This window comes from Micropterus dolomieu, linkage group LG14 (genome assembly GCF_021292245.1).
Source record: "Micropterus dolomieu isolate WLL.071019.BEF.003 ecotype Adirondacks linkage group LG14, ASM2129224v1, whole genome shotgun sequence".
Taxonomy (NCBI): Eukaryota; Metazoa; Chordata; class Actinopteri; order Centrarchiformes; family Centrarchidae; genus Micropterus; species Micropterus dolomieu.
The window spans coordinates 15,266,623-15,284,134 of record NC_060163.1 but is presented as its reverse complement, the minus strand read 5'-3'; the positions used below and the strand labels follow the sequence as shown (position 1 = coordinate 15,284,134).

Genomic DNA, 17,512 nt, shown 5'->3' with positions numbered 1-17,512 from the left:
GCACCCCATGAATTTTACTCATAAAGGTCAGTTTACTCGTCATGGAGAATACTATTCAGCCTGTAAAAACTGCTGTATAATGTCATCTGTAGTTCTGGTGGAAGCTTTAAAGTCCCTGATGATATGAAGAACCTGTGTACAAACGGGGAGTGTGAAGTTTAAAAAGAGTATGGCAGATAACAGACACTGAGGCTCTAATGGAAGATGCTATCTAGTTGCATTTTGGGAATTAAAAGATCCAGTGTTTTTTGATCCAGACCTTAAGCGTTTGAGGAAAAGGAAAGTGCTCTGACTCCATCATTTTGTCTTCTAAGTTCCGGTCTACACCAGACATGAAAATGTGTTAACATCTGCTGCTTGTGACCTCCTTACACCAAAGATCTGACCTGTTTCATAATCTAAAGTAAAGCATGAAGGAAGAAAATAAGAGACTTTCTTCTGAAGGAATCTGACAAACGTCAGCTGGTCACATTACTGATATAACCTTCTGTGGCATGAATTTTTATTTTTGAGGGAAAATATATATTTAGGGGTTAGCCTGTGTGGACGGGTATTTCCGGGAATCTGTACGTGTGTTTGTGTGAGTTATTGTTTGTTATTAGTGTTTCTCTTCTCCTATTTTCTATTCTGTGTCAAAGCTCAGGAAGCAGTTACTGGTTTATGTGAAACAGAGGTGGACATCACATTTCCAGCTTTTGGTGTAACTGTGCACCATAGTACTTTGCATTGCACCTTCTTTTCAGCCATTATCATCCAGTGTGCTGTGGCATCCAGGCGCACATAAGTGACTGGAATTGGAGCAGCGGGTCTTTACTCCTCTTCTCCTCATATTTACTAGCAGTTGTGGAACTGGGACGACCTTTCTTGCGCTTCAGATTCTTTCCACTTTTCTGCACTTCAGCGATATATGACTTGAAGGAATACAGCTTTGTTTATCTTTCTCATGCCATTGCCTTCACACTCTCTCTGGTTCTCACAAACAAACCCGTCAGTACCACTTCTTTCATTTGATTTTGTTCTGATACAATGTTATCAGTGAGTCAAGCAGATCCACCCCACCCATATTCTTTTTGGATTCTTTTACCACAGCAGGGCAGGGGACTTTGGTGGTCATCTTTTGCTTGCGATCCCACCTCCCACTTGCTCCAACAGCTCAGGGGGTTCTACAACTCTCCCTGTATAGATTTCAAAGTTGTGTGAGACACCATCAGAGCCAGCCAAGATGAGTATTTTGTAGTCCCAGGTCTTTGGTTTTGCTGGCAGGTATTGATTCAGTCTTTTTCTTCCCTTAAATGGGACCATCTGCTTATCAATAGCCAGCTTTTTGTCCATTGGGATTTATGTCAGTTTTGCTTAGATGAGTGACCAATGGTCAGATCTTGTGGAGTGGATCATTATTTTTCTCTTGTCTCTCTTGATTGTTACTAAAGTGCAGGGATTTTTTAATAGCCTCAGTGTCATGGTGTCAGCTACTTGGGACCCTCTGCGGGCTTTTTTCCAAAACATGCTAATGTGTGCTAATACAATATTTCCTCACCCAAAACACAGGGTCAGAGTGGAGACTTTTTTGGTTAGTTACACTATTACACACAGTCCACTTTTCCACTACTATGGTCTTATTATTTGGTATTAGTATTCCAAATTATATTATCTATAAAAGGGATCCTTTCTGAAGAATTTAAAAAATATGTTAATTACTTGCATTTACATTTTACCCATTTGGCCAAGTAAAATGTAAATATAAGTTATTAACATAATTTTTGATTTTTTAATCTTCTTACTGAAAAGTTAGCATTGGCTGTGTCAATCATTTAGGACTTGACTTTTTACATACATTTACTATAGTCCAGCAATAGCATTAGTGAAAATTAAAAGACAACAATAAAACAAAGGATATCTCTGTGTCTGCTGCTTCAATTTTGACACTTCTTTTTTAAATCTGTCTGTTGCAAGTCCCTTAACTTCATGTAAGTGCAGTACTAAGTTGCTGGAGTACACATTTGATAACACCATGGATTGCTTTTGCATTACATTTATTTGTGATCATTTTAAACTACATAATTCAATTTGCATGCCCCACAAGATACAGTATTCTGTTATATCAGAAACTGCATGGCCTCAGTTCAGTTTCCTGAACTGCTACATCTTCAGCAGATAACTCATGAATAGAATGAAATCCTTTCACAATGCAGACAGACTTATTTTGTGACATTGAACATCCTCAAGGACATGCAGATACAATTCAAGCATAGGTTTTTTTTCCTGTTGCTGACGACCAATCTTAGATTTATCTCCACCGATGTTCATCTCAAGGACATAGACGAACTTCAACTCAGGCAGCCCACGCTTCCAACTCCTTTTTGTCTCTATGTGTTGCTAACTGACTGTTTCAAGCTATTAGCTTGACTTTTGTCTGGCGTTGTATTCTTAAACTATCAGCAGAAGAATCAAATGCAGAGGAGTGGAAACACTTACAACCGTAATCAGCCTGATAGCGTTTTGGCAGAGGAAGTCCCCATCCTAATTTAGAGTGACCTCTTACAAGGCCCAAGTCCCTTAACTGAGTTATCTTTCACCTCGGAAGGAGTAATTGAATGGAGAAAAATCAATGAGGGTATCCATAAAAGCAATCATCGGACTGCACTACCAATTTAAAGCATTTTAACAGTTGAATGTGTTCTGTTATTGGTGGGGGGATGGGCTGTATCAGCTGGCATGTGGATATGAAAGGGAGGTACAACAGGAGGCAGCGAGGCTGTCATTGACGAGTTTGAGAACCTCAAATACGATTTGTCACCATTCTCCACAGTTTGACGTCAATTGGGTTTTCAATCCATTCACTTACCTGTGGAGGTCACTGAAAATGGAGTTGGACAGCAAGTTATCTTTTGCCTATTTAATCATTATAGACACAGCATGTACACTTTCCCTAACAACGTCAGCCTCAATATGACCTAAATTGAAGGATCAATTCTGGTAGGATCGATTGAGCTGAGAGTTGCAAATCTCCAGAGCTAACAGAGAGGTTTTCCAAAGAGCGAGGGCTAAATTAAATTGGAAAAAGAAGGCAACGCATAAGTAACAAAAGCAAAGTAAGAATTGGCTACAAGTGTGACTGTACAGTCAGCATTTGCTGGTGATGTTATCATTAGGGGTCCTGGACTGACAACAGAAAATATAATGGTAGACAACAACAATGACATGAAATCACCCGAGGGATGGAGTGACAGAATAAATCAGAGAGAAGGAATAAGATGTGGAGGTGAACAATGTTGGAAAGATTATACACGATGCAAGGACAGGCATGTGGAATGTGTTTATTTGATCTGACAGAAGTCGAACTACAGAGACTGAAGGCAGTGTAGGGGAAGAGATAAAACAGGGGTTAAAAGCAGAAACAAGGTTAAGGCAGGAGAAACGGACACAAAAACGATTGCATTCTGTACAAGCTGAATCAACAAATTACTTGGCTGACTTCAGCAGCATCTCAAACTCACATGCTGATGGTGACATGCAGCACGCACAAACACCACGTCACCCCCATTACCACAGCCTTGAGCCTTTGCTGTCATTTTCTCTGAGAGGCCTTTCATGAATTCACATCGGCACTACTGTTTACGCCGAAGGAATCCTCATTCTGTTGTTGTCACATGGGTTTTCTCATTAATCCAGTGCAACACAACTACCCCGTTAGTTTGGTATATTGTTAGAACTGACAAAAGTCTGTTACTCACAGGAGACTCCCGAGCAGTTTTGATAGGGATACGTTGTTGACGTGGTGCCATCTTCTGGTCAAGAGATGTGTGCAGTAGTTCTGTGGTGGCTACCAACTTCTTTACCTCTCAAATTTTGCAACCCTTTGTCACAAGTAATGATCTTATTGTGGACATGAGCTATTAACAGTTCATTTCAAGGGCTTTTAGATTCCCCAAGAGCTAAAAGTATATCCTTTTACTTTCATTTGCTTGAGTCTGTCTACTCAGTACTGAATTGTTTGCTGAAATACTTTGGATTTCCCCTTTCATCTGCAGTCCCAGGTTGATGTTACCCACTAAAAGAAACAAACAACACATTTAAATGGTACAAGTGCATTACTAGGTAAAACTATTGTCTGTTGGTAAAAGGTATGTAGTTAATGGGACTCAACGTTAATTAATAAAATGTTTAAAGCGTGGCTGAAATACTACATTTAGCATTGCTAACCTATACCATCGTCTAACTTACTATGTACAGTAAGGATTAAAATCAATGCAGCAGTTCTCTAACTAAAACCACGACAATTGTGAGGCATAAAAGTAGTTTATTTGGATAGTGAGAAGGTTCAGGAAGGATCGGATGGGTTGAGATGGGAAGGATGAAGGGGTAGAGAAGATTAGATTAGTGAGAGAGAGAGAGAGGCTTAATCTTGTTCCTGAACCTTAGTTATAATAACTGCATACCAAGTTCTTTTTACTCCACAGATTCTTTTTTCTTGTCAAAACATGGCTCTTACATTGCCCACAATGCTTGAGCGACATCACTTCAGGCAATTTATCAAACTTTGCGCAGATCCCCTTTAATGTAGCCACCCGCCTCCTTTCTACACCCTTTGCACTCTACTCCGGTCACTATCATGGCCATGATTGTGGCACGTGATATATATTCATACTCATCTCATCACAGCTCAGTGGTGCTGTCTGACTCTCTCTCCTCTAACCCTGGCCTTCTCTCTTCACTGTCTGATGTCGTGCAAGTTGAGAAAGTGGTTTAGATGACTCCTCTCACTCAGGGTCTCTTCTGTCCTCCTTTCACGTCTTCTGCCTCCGCTGCCAAATCAACATGTCACCTACTTTGAGAGGACACACTGTCCGTTCCCCTAAATCACTTCCCCATTCTCTTCTAATTTCTTCGGCACCGACTTGACATTGTCTCTCCCAAAACATTAACTTAAAAGCAGAGACATCTACAAATACATACCAGTATTACTCCATTTGTTTCCTTCCAAAATGATTGGCACAAACTGGCTCAGGGATGGTCCTTTCAACTGAGAGTTAAATAAAACTCTCCTTTTTTATGACATCAGGCTCCTTTAAACTCAGCTTCAACTGACACATCTAAAACTATTTTTAAGATTACACTGACCCTTTCCCACAACAGAGTTTTGATATTGAAACGACTGCTGGCAAAACAATCACATCTACTGTATCTTTGTATGATACATAATGTGCTTGATTAGAAATGATTAATCAGTTGGGCTATAAAATGTCAAAAAACTGTGAGAAATATCCATCTCAGTATCTACAGTGATCTAAAACAGTGAAAAAACAATTGAAAAGCAACTAGGGATTGGTTTTTTGGATTCGCCTGAAGAAATTATTTAAATAACTGGTTGTCGACTGACTTAACTCAACTCATTACAGGTCTAATATATATTTCTCATATAAAATATCTGGTTATTAGTATTTTAAAAATACATCTTTTAAAATATTAAAATACGGCCAGTTGTCAAGTGAATGTAACCTTTCAAATTTCTATTTTTATAGTTTTTTATAAAAGAAAATATATCTTTATTTTATATTCAGGTTTTTATGCTCATCTAAAGTGCTAAAAATGCAAATTTCTGTGAAAGCTGGGCAAAACTGATGTAGATCATGTGATATGATTGAAATCTCACACAGCTATTAAATGAAGGTGAGATTATTTAGTCAATATGATTCTACAAAACCAGCTGATAAATTATGATGAGCCTAGTTGATACCTAAGAGGAAACTAGATTGTAGTAGTTTACAGGTAATGGCAGTTAAGCACTCAACAGAAACAGGTTAATTGGATAATGGCTTTATATTCCTGTTACACTGATGCATTACACAAATAATTCATATTTTGATTAAACACACACACACACATTCCCAAAATACAGCATACCTCAACAAATGAAAAAAAGAGCATATTAGATGAGCAGACTCCTAACAAGACATTTTATTTGGTTGTTGTGAAGTCATAATACCATTTTAAAGTTTCATTAAAAACACTATAGTTTGGTGATGTGGGGTCAATGCACATCCCTGAAAATGTAAAATGTCCAACTTTCCTTTCCATTTAACCTTAAATATCTTTATATCATATCAAGTAAACAGCATTTAATTATTGCACAAAACTCCATTGAAGTTTTACAGGTACACTGACAGTTAAAGTGAATTAAAATACCCTACCATTAGCATCTGAAGGAGCAGAACTCACAGAATGGTAGTCTCCTAATCACAAAGCATTAATGGATTAGGTTTTGAACTTAAAGGATTCCAGGATCAAACTCCAGCTGCGATGATTACATCTTGTAAACATCTATACTTTTGTAACGAACCTTTTGTTCTTAGAGCAGCAAATCTGAAAGTACGTTTTTATAAACATGTATTATTACGTTAGCTTTTAACACTTTCTTTTCTACTCCCTGAGAAACTAAAATACTGGTTTAAAAGAAATTTCCAGCACTTCTACAGCATAATGTTATTTTTTAAGGCTAGAAGAATTTCATCAATTAACAAACGTATTATTTATCTGTTTTTACTGCTTTTCACCAGCACCCAATCTTTCTTACTGTTAACTGTAATTGAATGAAGAAGATCTACAGTAGGCTATATGGATATGAATTCCTTTTTTGAAATATCTAAAATACAAAATTATACTTAATTATTCATACCTTTTTCTCTGACCTAAAGTTACTAAACAAGACATCAGTCAGTGTTTACTTGTGTGCATACCATAGATTGCAAAAATCAATAAATGTAGCCACTAATGTTCCATTAGTATCAGAATTTCGACAGCTTATCGTAAGCAGAATGGAAAAACAAAAGGTTTTCACTTACAAGACATAACAATTTCCTGAATTTAAACAGAATATTAATGTTCCTTTTAAATATATTTTTTGTCTCAGTCATGGATTTAGTGAGGCAAAATGAGGTTACATGTTGAGTTAATTATACAAATATACTAAAGAAGCTGAAGCCCTCATCATCATTCACTCACAACACTGTAGTTTACTGGGATCAAACATAAAGAAGGTATTCGACTGTTCAGATAATATATATCTTCCTCAACCTAAACAGAGCCTTTTATCAATACTAATATTCACTGGGAGTTTTAATGAGGTACAAGTGCAGTGAGTGCTAGCTAATAACTACACTAATATAATTGGTACTTTGCATTACACTTTCTTTCATTGTTTCAGAGTCACAGGGTATAATGTTGGGCCAAAGTGCAGGCATGTGGCTACAGCGTTCCCTTTGGATCTCATGCTGGTGTAGATTACCATTGTATAATCAAGAGCTAGATTAGGTATCAGTAGTGAGTGGAGGAGAGAGCACAGGTACTGGGAAAGAATATCCGTCACCATATACCTGTTCTACGCTGTCCTTGTGCCTGCCTGACACCACGTGTGCTCTTTTTGTCACAGGTAGTGCTTTAACATCTTATCCTACTTATGTGTCCGTCATTGAGGCCTTGACTGCAATGTTTTAAAAAGACGCCTGTCTTGAAGAAACCCCCAAGGGTGGAATAGTAAGCTGTTGTTCTTGGTCAGACACCTGTTTACTGGTTACCACTTATTATTCATTCTCTTGTTCTCTATTTCAGAGCTGTTCACACTGTTCATATTGTCTATACTGTATACCAAATCCACCTACCTCAAATTCATAATACCCGCACATAATACTTATTTATTCCAGCATCCTTTGCACTATGCTCAATCCTACTGTGTACATGTGTACATGTATATCTCATCCACCTCCGACATGTACATAATAATAATAATAATGGTAATAATAATTCCCCGCGACCCGATCCCGGATAAGTGGATGAAGATGGATGGATGGATGGTAATAATAATTTACTCCTGCATCCTTTGCACTCTTGTCTCTCACTATTGTCTCAATCTGTCTATATTGTTTTTGTTTATAGTGTGTATATATGTATATATCTGTTCTCTATATTGTAGCCTGTGTCTGATTTTATTATTGTATTATTGTATAAGTAAGCACATCATGAGCAATGTACAATCCAGAGTCAAATTCCTTGTATGTGTACACATACCTGGCAATAAAAGCTGATTCTGATTCTGTTCTGGTCACTACAATCTTTCTTAGAGTACATGTGACACAAATGTTCAAGGTTGCTTGAAAATGTACGTTACATTGAGAAATTCATGTAAAGTAAATTACATTCACATTGAAGAGGATGTTGCTTTAAATGAGCCAACTGCATTGGATTTAGCTCACTACAGAACTCACTAGACACAACTATGGTTAAGCGCATGGTCATAATCGAAAACCAGAACATCATCAATACTGCATGTCTCCATTATTGATCAATATAATCTTGAGCTTGTTTATTTTGCATTCCAATGGGAGTCAACTTCTAATGCTGCATACACACTTAAAAACTGTCAGTTAAAATGGAAATAGGCTTTTATATCAGGTCGGCATTAAAGGATTGTTCGACAGTTTGGGAAATACGCTTATTTGCTAGCGTTAGATACCACTCTCACGTCTGTACTGTAAATATGCTGCCAGTTATCTTAGCTTAGCACTAAGACTGGATAAAGATAAGCAGAAACAGCTAGCCTGGCTCTGTCCAAATATAAAAAAGCTGCCTTTCAGCACCTCTAGAGCTCACTAATCAACATATTATATCTTATTTCTTTAAAATACAAAAACCAAGGTTTTCACCTACCTAAAATGAGGTAAAAAATGATGATTTTTATGGTGGGTTATGTACCAGACTGTTTCTTAGCAGTGACTTCTGCACTGAATTACACCAACTATGTATTTAAGTTCTCCTTTAAATTAGTCTGTAAAGTCGATGCTAGAGGCTTGGTAACTACTAGTTAGTAACTGAATCAGCTACTAAAATTGGTTGCACTACGATTGCTTAGGGCACAACCTAACTCGCTTGGATGTAAAGTCATATCTAAAAGGTGCAGATGCACTGGATCCATTGACTTGACATCCGTCAACGTATTCATTTTCTATGGAGAGCAGGAGTGGACTGTCTCTGAATTTGCATAAATGCAACTCGCCCTCAACTCAAAAAACTAATTCAAACTGTAAAACCAGGCAGTGCTGATACAGTATTGTTATATTAATAGTATAGTAATGCATAAATCACAACTTAGTAATAATTTATGCTATAACTAGACTACATTTGAACTTACACACAGCTGGTTCAACAGGCGGCTGGAGTCTCCAGCGGTCGGCTGCTCCCAACTAAGAAAAAGTCCGGCACCCCCCAATAAAACCGTAATTTCTACCTCAGTCTGTATGGGTTAAACAAAAAGGAGAAATAATAGGTAGTTTTTTTTGTGGATACCTTTGGACAGAGCCAGACTTGCTGTGGCCCCCATTACCAGTCTTTATGCTGAGCTAAGCTAACCTTGTGGCTCCAACTACATATTAACTAGAGAGACATCACAGTGGCATTGATTTTCTTATCTTACTCTTCACAAGACAGCTAATAAGTGTATTTCCAAAAATGTCAAACCATTCCTTTAAATTCTCTTAGGATAAAGGATTATCTTTGCCTGACCAGTGCATACTTTACCTTAAACAGGTAAAGAGAGTCTTTCAACCCATATTCTGTACTCTCAAAATGAGCTGTTACCATCAGGCAGACGATACAGAGCTCAGTGGTGTAAAGTGAATTGGTTTAAGAAATCCTTTGTGCCCGTATGAGTTGGAATTTTAAACAGTAGCCTTAAAATAAGTAGATGTTAAGGAGGCTGTACTGCAGTACAAAACCACAAACTGATTGATGGCTCACGGTGTGAATTTCTGTATTTCTACGTTTGTAATATGTCTATTGTATTTCTGTGCACTGTTTAATGTTTTCTGTTTGCTGGTGTTGTGTGTCCATATATGTTGACGAGTCTCTATCGATCTATCTAAAAACAGTGTGGCTGGGGTAAAATCATGCATATCGTGCAGCTCACCAGGAATGGGGTTGGTGCAACTTCGCTATATTTGCCCCCGTCTTTCTCTCACTCTGCCACTCACCACACACACACACACACACACACACACACACCTCATCTCTCCTCCATTATTTTCTTCAGGCAGTCCACTATGTCCTCGCCACTGACCCAAGGAACTATGTTTGCCTTGAACTTGGCTGCCTGGGACTCTTGCATCTCCAGCAGCAGCCTCTGCATGGGGAAGTCCCTCCTCGGGAAGGCTGTGTCCCGGGGCCCCAGGGCCAGAGAAGGACAGATATCATTGGCCCCATCTCCGATATAGAATACCTTCTGGAAGGGAGCACCTCCACGCTCCTTTCGCCGGCCCGCCAGATACTCCCGAAGGATCACCTGCTTGCACATGTTGTCAGGACAATGGGAGCACGAGTGCGAGTGGAAAGGGAGCAGCACAAGCCGGCCAGTTGCATCAAAACTGGCCGGGTTTGTAAAGATTTTCCGGAAAAGGTGGCGTACCCCAGCACGCTCCAGCCACGTCTCAATGAAGTACATGTTCGCGTCGGAGACAACCGCCAGCTCAAAGTCCTGCTGGTGGCTCTGCAGATACTGGAGGAGGTTCAGGAGGCCAGGTGTGGGTGGGATCTTCTCCACCGCTGAACGGATGGAGTCCCCAGACACGCCCTGCTCTGCCATGTAAGCCAAGACCTTCTGCATGTGTTCGTTGTAGTGCCCCTCCCTGTAACTGTTTTTCAGCCAGTCAGGAAGCTGTTTGGCTGGTAGAGCACGCACCACAGCGTCATCACTGTTCTCATTGATGATGGTCTCATCAAAGTCGAACAACACCAAGAAACGCTGTTGCTGTGGCGTTGAATTGGTTAGGTTCAATGATGCTGTCATCTTTGATGTGTGGAGAAAATGGCAAGTGGTCCCTCTCTAAGAAAAGGACATAGGGGAATGAAAAAATGTCAGCATGTTTTTTGTCTTTGTCAAGGACAAGAGATTCAGAGGAGCACTCTTATTGCAGCCTACTCTAAAAATGTTAATGCAGTTTGACATCACACTGTGTCAGGGGTTCAATTAAACTGCAGCAACTGCACTCAGGAAACATCAAAATGTATAAATACTCTTAATTAGGCCATAAGCTGTAGGGGAAACATATGTTTACAAGAGGAAAGGAGGGGAGCAGAGTTTAAATGAAACAAAAGGAACACAAACAGGATGTTCATCATCACACATGCTCATTTTTGGGAAATCAAATAGTCTTTGTTTAAATCACAGCAGTCGCCTCTGATACTGGACACGTAGTCAGACACTTCCTAATCTCATCACAGTTCTTCAGACAGACATTCCTTCATTCCTGTAAGATTGAGGGAACAAAACTCACTCAGAACTTTTATTTATACATGTCAGATCTAGCTCTATTTAAATAGCTGATATACTGTTTATGTTGCACAATTCTATCATTGTTGCATGCATGCTGTAACTTGAGTGAAGAGAGAGAGCCGTACAGCATACATTTACCAAAAATGCTACAAATATGAATGGTAATGTGACAAACCAGTAATGGTGAGAGAGATGTGAGAGTGGTTAAAAAGTAAATCTACTGTACAAATACTATTATGTTGTAATTACATGGTATGCTATTTTATACTTAATACTTTTTGACATCTGTTTTACTATATAAAAATATTATGGCATAAAATCTGTTATTTTGGGGTAAACTAATTTGTAAACTAGAAAACAGAAGTAAAAATCATACTGCAATGCCTGCACTTCGGCTGCACTCCAGCCAAATTTATGAAGTCTTGAAAAAGTTTAGGGTTTAGACAGGACCCCTGCGTTTCCCCTGCGTTTTATCTATAAACCCCTGTTGAAACACAAGAACAGGTTTTGTTTGTAGATAATTGTATATTCAGATTTTAAGTCTGTGACAATAGTTAATAGAGACATTAATTTGCACCTTAAATAACTCAGTCTAGCAAAGAGTCTTCACTTTCTGTAGTTACTGCTCTCTCCTTTTGTAAAGCAGGCCTATATAGTTATAGATATATAGACTTCACATACAAAACACATGACTGTCCTATAAATAACATACGTTGTGATAGATTACACTAGCAGAATAACTTGTTCAAATTAACTCCACCTGCTATGACATTTAAATGCTATGTGCACATCAGTTAGTGAGCAAAAATTAAACAATGGTATAATAACGTTCTGCATAATAATAACTCTGCTGTAGATGCTTAAGTACACTTTGTTGATGCACTTTAACTTTACATTGCGTCTCTACTTATTGTTAAGGGACTGAGTACTTCTTCCGCCACTGGGTGTATGAGGCTGACAAACCCCTTATATAACTAAGATATATATATATATATATATATATATATAGTACAAAATTGCAGATATTTACAGATTCATATTAATATTCATAATAATAACATGCAATGGAATAATAATTGAAAAAGAACAAGGACTACATGCCCTGAAATGTTTAAGATTTTAATTTAAGGTCATATGCCAGAATAGCCACACCAAGTTTTTGATGTGATGGGTTATTTGCACAACCCCATATTAAATATATACACACACAAAGTGTATAAATACAGACCACTGTAGTAATGGAGTTATGGAGAGTGAAACTTGATATGATTAATGCGACCAAAACCACTTTGGGCCAAAAGAATACACAGCATCAAACAAATAATTGTCCTTCTTTACATGAAGAGTTTAGCTCTTACATTATGTTTAAATATAATAATAATAATTTATTTATTTTTAAATTATTAATATTATTATTTAATTATTATTATATATTATTACACCAAAATGTTTTTCCACCTGCCTTACGTCATAAACACAGAAGAAAAAAAAATTTAGATCAGACTTAGAAAACGGATCACCAGAATTGATTTTCTCACTTGCCTTTCAGGGCTACCGTAGTAATAACATAAGACCAGCTGGTTTGGTGCTCAGTATTCTAATGTCCTGCAATCTGCAGGTTGGCTGCATCGACAGCATAGTGCCAAGTGAGCATAGCACTCAATAGCACATGTTTACACACTAAGCTAGGCTATCTAATTTTAACCCTGGAGCGCTATTTCTGTAGGAGAGGTTACCGCTGAAAGTCATTAGCGCGGCTCTGTCAGGAATCGTTAGGCTGACCGGGTGTGTCCGAGCGGCAAAGGTTCAAAGTCAAATTCAAACCGTGAAATTATACAAAGACAGAAAAACGACAGAAAAACAAAGCCTGTGCGGAATAAGACGAAAAATCAGGCCTACCGGCGGTGGGCATGCAGGCAGGGATGGTAGGCGAGGTGACCGGCTCCGCCGACCGCATCCCAGTGACGCGGTAAGGCTTTTTAAAGGAGACTCCCCCCAAGGCACAGAGGGTATTCCCTTTTAAAGCCACTTTGTCAAGTCAGCCAGCGTGAACACAGAACTTCCGCCAAAATCTGTCAAATTAAAAGTCCCAAGAGAGTAACATTCCTATAATTGACGTTTTAGACATGGCCAGTGGTGGAAGAAGTACTTTTACTTAGCCTAAGTAAAGTAACAATAAAGCTCAAAATAACATAGTAAAAATAATACAAATAAAAGTCCTGCATTCAAAATTTAAAAAGTAACTTCATGTACTATTGCACCCAGCAGACACAAGTGTCATTGCTAGTTTCCAGTCATTGCAGTTGTAATTTTCATGCCCAGTGCCCAGGTTGTGTAGGTAGCAAATGTAGGGTACTTGCCCCCATGGGAGTGGTGGTCTTAAAATTAGGTGTGGTCCATTGTTAGTGCATTGCCATCTATTTGCGATTGTGTCACTGACCAACAAACTTCGTCTAAAGACAGAGCTAGCTTCATTTAAAGAACTGTGTATTTGATATATTATTATATATAATAATATAACATAAAAGTGAGCGGAGGAGATTTGGTTTTGCAATCTGAGCGAGAGCTGTCCAAGAAGTGAGGGGAGACAAGATGAGTTGAAAACTGATTTGCTCTTGATGATTTCCTAAGAGAATGAGAAGCACCGGACATGTCTGATGTGTGACCCGGGCCAGGAGACACCCATCCAAGACATTAGAATTCAATGGGGGAGCCAGAGGTTCAACAGTTATTTCTGCCTGGGAAATAAGACTGTCATCCTTGAAAGTTTCACCAGTCAAGCTCGTCACCAGTAGTTTTTCTAGTGGCCAGCAGGGGGCAATTCCACTGGTGGTGAAAAGAAGTCAGATAGTATGTAAGTTTATGAGTACATTACCCGACTTCTCACCTGATTTATTACCTCAGTAAACACTTTCATAATGATCCAATGTAGGTTAAAACCAAGGGCAGCTGGACTTGGTTGAAAACACTTGAAGATGTTTTGCCTCTCATCCAAGAAGCTTCTTCAGTTCTGACTGACTGCTAGACAGAGGACGGTAGTAACGAGTTACATTTGCTCTGTTACATGTACTTAAGTAACTTTTTTGAGTCAATTGTACTTGTCAGATTAGTTTTAATGCATCATAAAAGCATTACTTTTCTCCGCTACATTTGGAACCGATTCAAATGTAGTGGAGTAAAGGAAATGATTATTATTATTATTTATTTATTCAAGTCAAGTCAAGCATCCACGTAATTTCTAAGTATTGTCTTAGACCTCCTCCTCTGTTTAGCAACGGCCTCTCTGGTGTAAATGGCCTGTTTCACTCCTCTTTTGAACCATCTGTCCTCCTGGTCTAAAATATGTACAACAGCTCTGACAGGTTCTTCACCCATCTGTCCTCTATTTTGTGCAGTGTAGAATTATCTAGAATTCTCCAGGTAAGTTTTTACCTGGAGGCCAAAGAAAGATGATTGCACACTGTGAAGAACCTGTCAGACAGGGAACTTATCCAACCAGAGCAAGACGTTCTGTCCAGTATTAAACTTCACCATCACTCCATAGCAGCTCAGTAGTTGTCTTTATCACGGCAACAGATCTAGCCACAAGGAAAAACAACTCAACAGAAACAGAAGCAGCTTAGGCTGAAAGTATTGGCATCCCAACGCAAAGGCACCCCCTTCCAACCTCACCATCCAGAAAAAGAAGGCTGTGACATCACTGAGCAAAACATTCCTATCCTTCCTCCTGATAAAGGATTATGCACGGTAGTATGAACACAATGGACTGCCATGCCTGAACACAATTTCAAGTACAACGGGATATACGAAAGACAGAAGTATGACTGTGCAATGTGCTCACCAGTATCCCCTATTGTGGGCAACATCTACATGGAAGAAGTAGAAAGCAGAACCATGAACGCCTTAAGAGAAACAGCACTGAGACAGATATGAACGACCCATAGATCAAAACTAAAACCCATCAATTTTGTGGAAGAGGATTTCAGCAACAACAGTTTGGTCTTCTTGGACTGTGCATTACACATTAAGAAGACAGGCGCCTGCAAATTGGAGTATACAGGAAACCCCCACAAAGACACTATAATTTACTAGCACAAGCTAGGTATAATTAGAACCCTGCACCACTGTGTTGACAACATACCAACAAGTGCCCAAGCCCAAGAGAATGAGCACACCTGAAGAGGGCAGTCACAGCCTGTGGATATTCAAACTGGACCTTTGTAAAAACAACCACATGATCCAGGAAGAACACCAACAATACAGGTGATAAGAAAAAAGAGAGTAAATGCAACGCCATGATTCCATGTGTGTCTGGAGTGTTACACTGTGGTAGAGACACGTGTTTTAGTTCTGTATGTCACTTTGCCGTGTGGTGGAATGTCCGTCTAAAAATAAATTGAGTCATTTCTGTTGGCCTAATTCAGCTGCAGCTACAAGTGTAATACTCTTTGGCAGACAGCCAAGGGTAATCCACTAATTTCCCAACCGTGTGTTAAGTATCTGCTGTACAAAGGGCTGGACAACCTCTTAGTAAGATAAGTGACATGAGTTACATACTATGCTGATAGAGAAAGGGGATAACAAGCATTACGCTATTACTGAATCAGAACATCGCAGCCTCTCAACTCATGTTATGTTCAGTACCCCTCATCTTTTATGGCTTTTGATTGGACTGCAGAGGACTTGTATGTGAGTGCTTCTTATAATGTACAACTTTTTGTCTGCCTGCATCTTAATTTAAACAGTAACTCTAGCTGCCATCATGTTGATCACACTGGTATTGGAGGCAGAGCACCCATTAATGTTTCAGGAGTACCAGCTGGGAGACTTTCCACTGACCATGGCTCAGCCCCTTTTGAGTTGTACACAGAAAGGGGTGGTGATGGGATGATGGGATGATGGGGTGATGGATAAGACACAAACCCTTTGGTGTGAGACACCCGGGTTTGAATCCACTAAGACACCAATGTGTATCTGAGCTAGACAATTAATGCCTAGTTGTTTCAGAGGTGTGCGACCTCTGAGATATATAGCAATTGTAAGTTGCTTTGGATAAAAATGTAAATGAAACTATAGATTGTATATAAAAAGGCTGAAATTGATGTTTGAGTCACATGTATGGTACTTTACATGTATGCTGTAGAAGTACACTGTTGCAATGTATTACAATCTACTTTTGACCTTTGCACATAGTGTTTGCAATACTACAGACTTTAAATAAGGATATTAATTTATCTTGTGACAATCTTTCCAAATGCAAGAAAACTGAGTTGCATTTATGATAATCTAATTCTTTCCTGCACTTTATCAATGTGATCCTTTGTAGAACAGCAATCTGAAATGGCACCTATAATAACAAAAAATGTTTAATGTTTTGAAAAGTGCTAAAAAGAGAAATAGTTAACCCTGGATTTCTTAGGCGTTTATGGCATTTAAATTGTCCTTCTTAAAAAAACACTAAACACTAACATGTTCAGACAAAAATACTGGGCCTCGTTCCTCAAACGTGGATAACAGAGTGTAATAGTGTAATATCCCAATTCAATTTTCCTAATAAAAGAATTAGAGTCAGTGAAAAGAGGTCTGAGGGAGGGTGAGGGCGTAGGATAAACAACTGACAAAATTAATCCTGTTAATGTAGTAGTTTTATATGTGTTTATTTATCTAATTTTTAAATACTCTCTTTTTGTTCTTCTAGTTTTGTTCCCTTAGTTTGTTCTCTAGTTTTCTAGCATGAGGATTGCTCTTTATTTACCTCAACCATTGATGCATTCAAGATTTTATGCCGCTGTTATGTTTTATGTTCCAATGTGGACTGTACCCAATAATAACCTGCAATAAAAATATAAAAAACAACAACATATAAGCCTACAACAGTATAAAAGTTTTTACACCAAAAATGAACCAAATCAAAAGTAGTTTCAGAAACTGAGCAAAAAGTTATAAACTCAACTAAAAGATTTTTAATTCCTTTTAATTTGACATTAATATGAGAATCTGTCATTTGGACACTAAAACTGATTTAATTAATGTAACACCAATAACAACGCCGGAAGATATGTAAAAAGAGATCCAGATGCCCCCAAATATTTTGCCCCAGTTCATGCTGGGTGGGTTCTCAACACACCTACTTCATGACATCTGTTACAAATCAATCAGCCTCATCCATGATGAATATATCAACCCTCAAAA

The 17,512-nt window shown here is 38.6% G+C and overlaps 1 protein-coding gene across 2 annotated transcripts; it reads right to left on the bottom strand.

Annotated features, from left to right (window-relative positions):
• Positions 1-9,785: 9,785 nt before the first annotated feature.
• LOC123982946 (probable phosphatase phospho1) lies at positions 9,786-13,338 on the bottom strand. Of its 2 annotated transcripts, none has more exons than XM_046068933.1 (2): positions 13,220-13,338; positions 9,786-10,870 (listed from the first exon to the last, which is right to left on the bottom strand). In XM_046068933.1, exon 2 carries the CDS (start codon positions 10,832-10,834, stop codon positions 10,055-10,057), a length of 780 nt encoding a protein of 259 aa, XP_045924889.1. In that variant the 5' UTR covers positions 10,835-10,870; positions 13,220-13,338; the 3' UTR covers positions 9,786-10,054. The 2 variants fall into 2 exon arrangements, with proteins under 2 accessions (XP_045924889.1, XP_045924890.1); XM_046068934.1 differs by lacking the exon at positions 13,220-13,338 and adding an exon at positions 11,697-11,764.
• Positions 13,339-17,512: the final 4,174 nt, after the last annotated feature.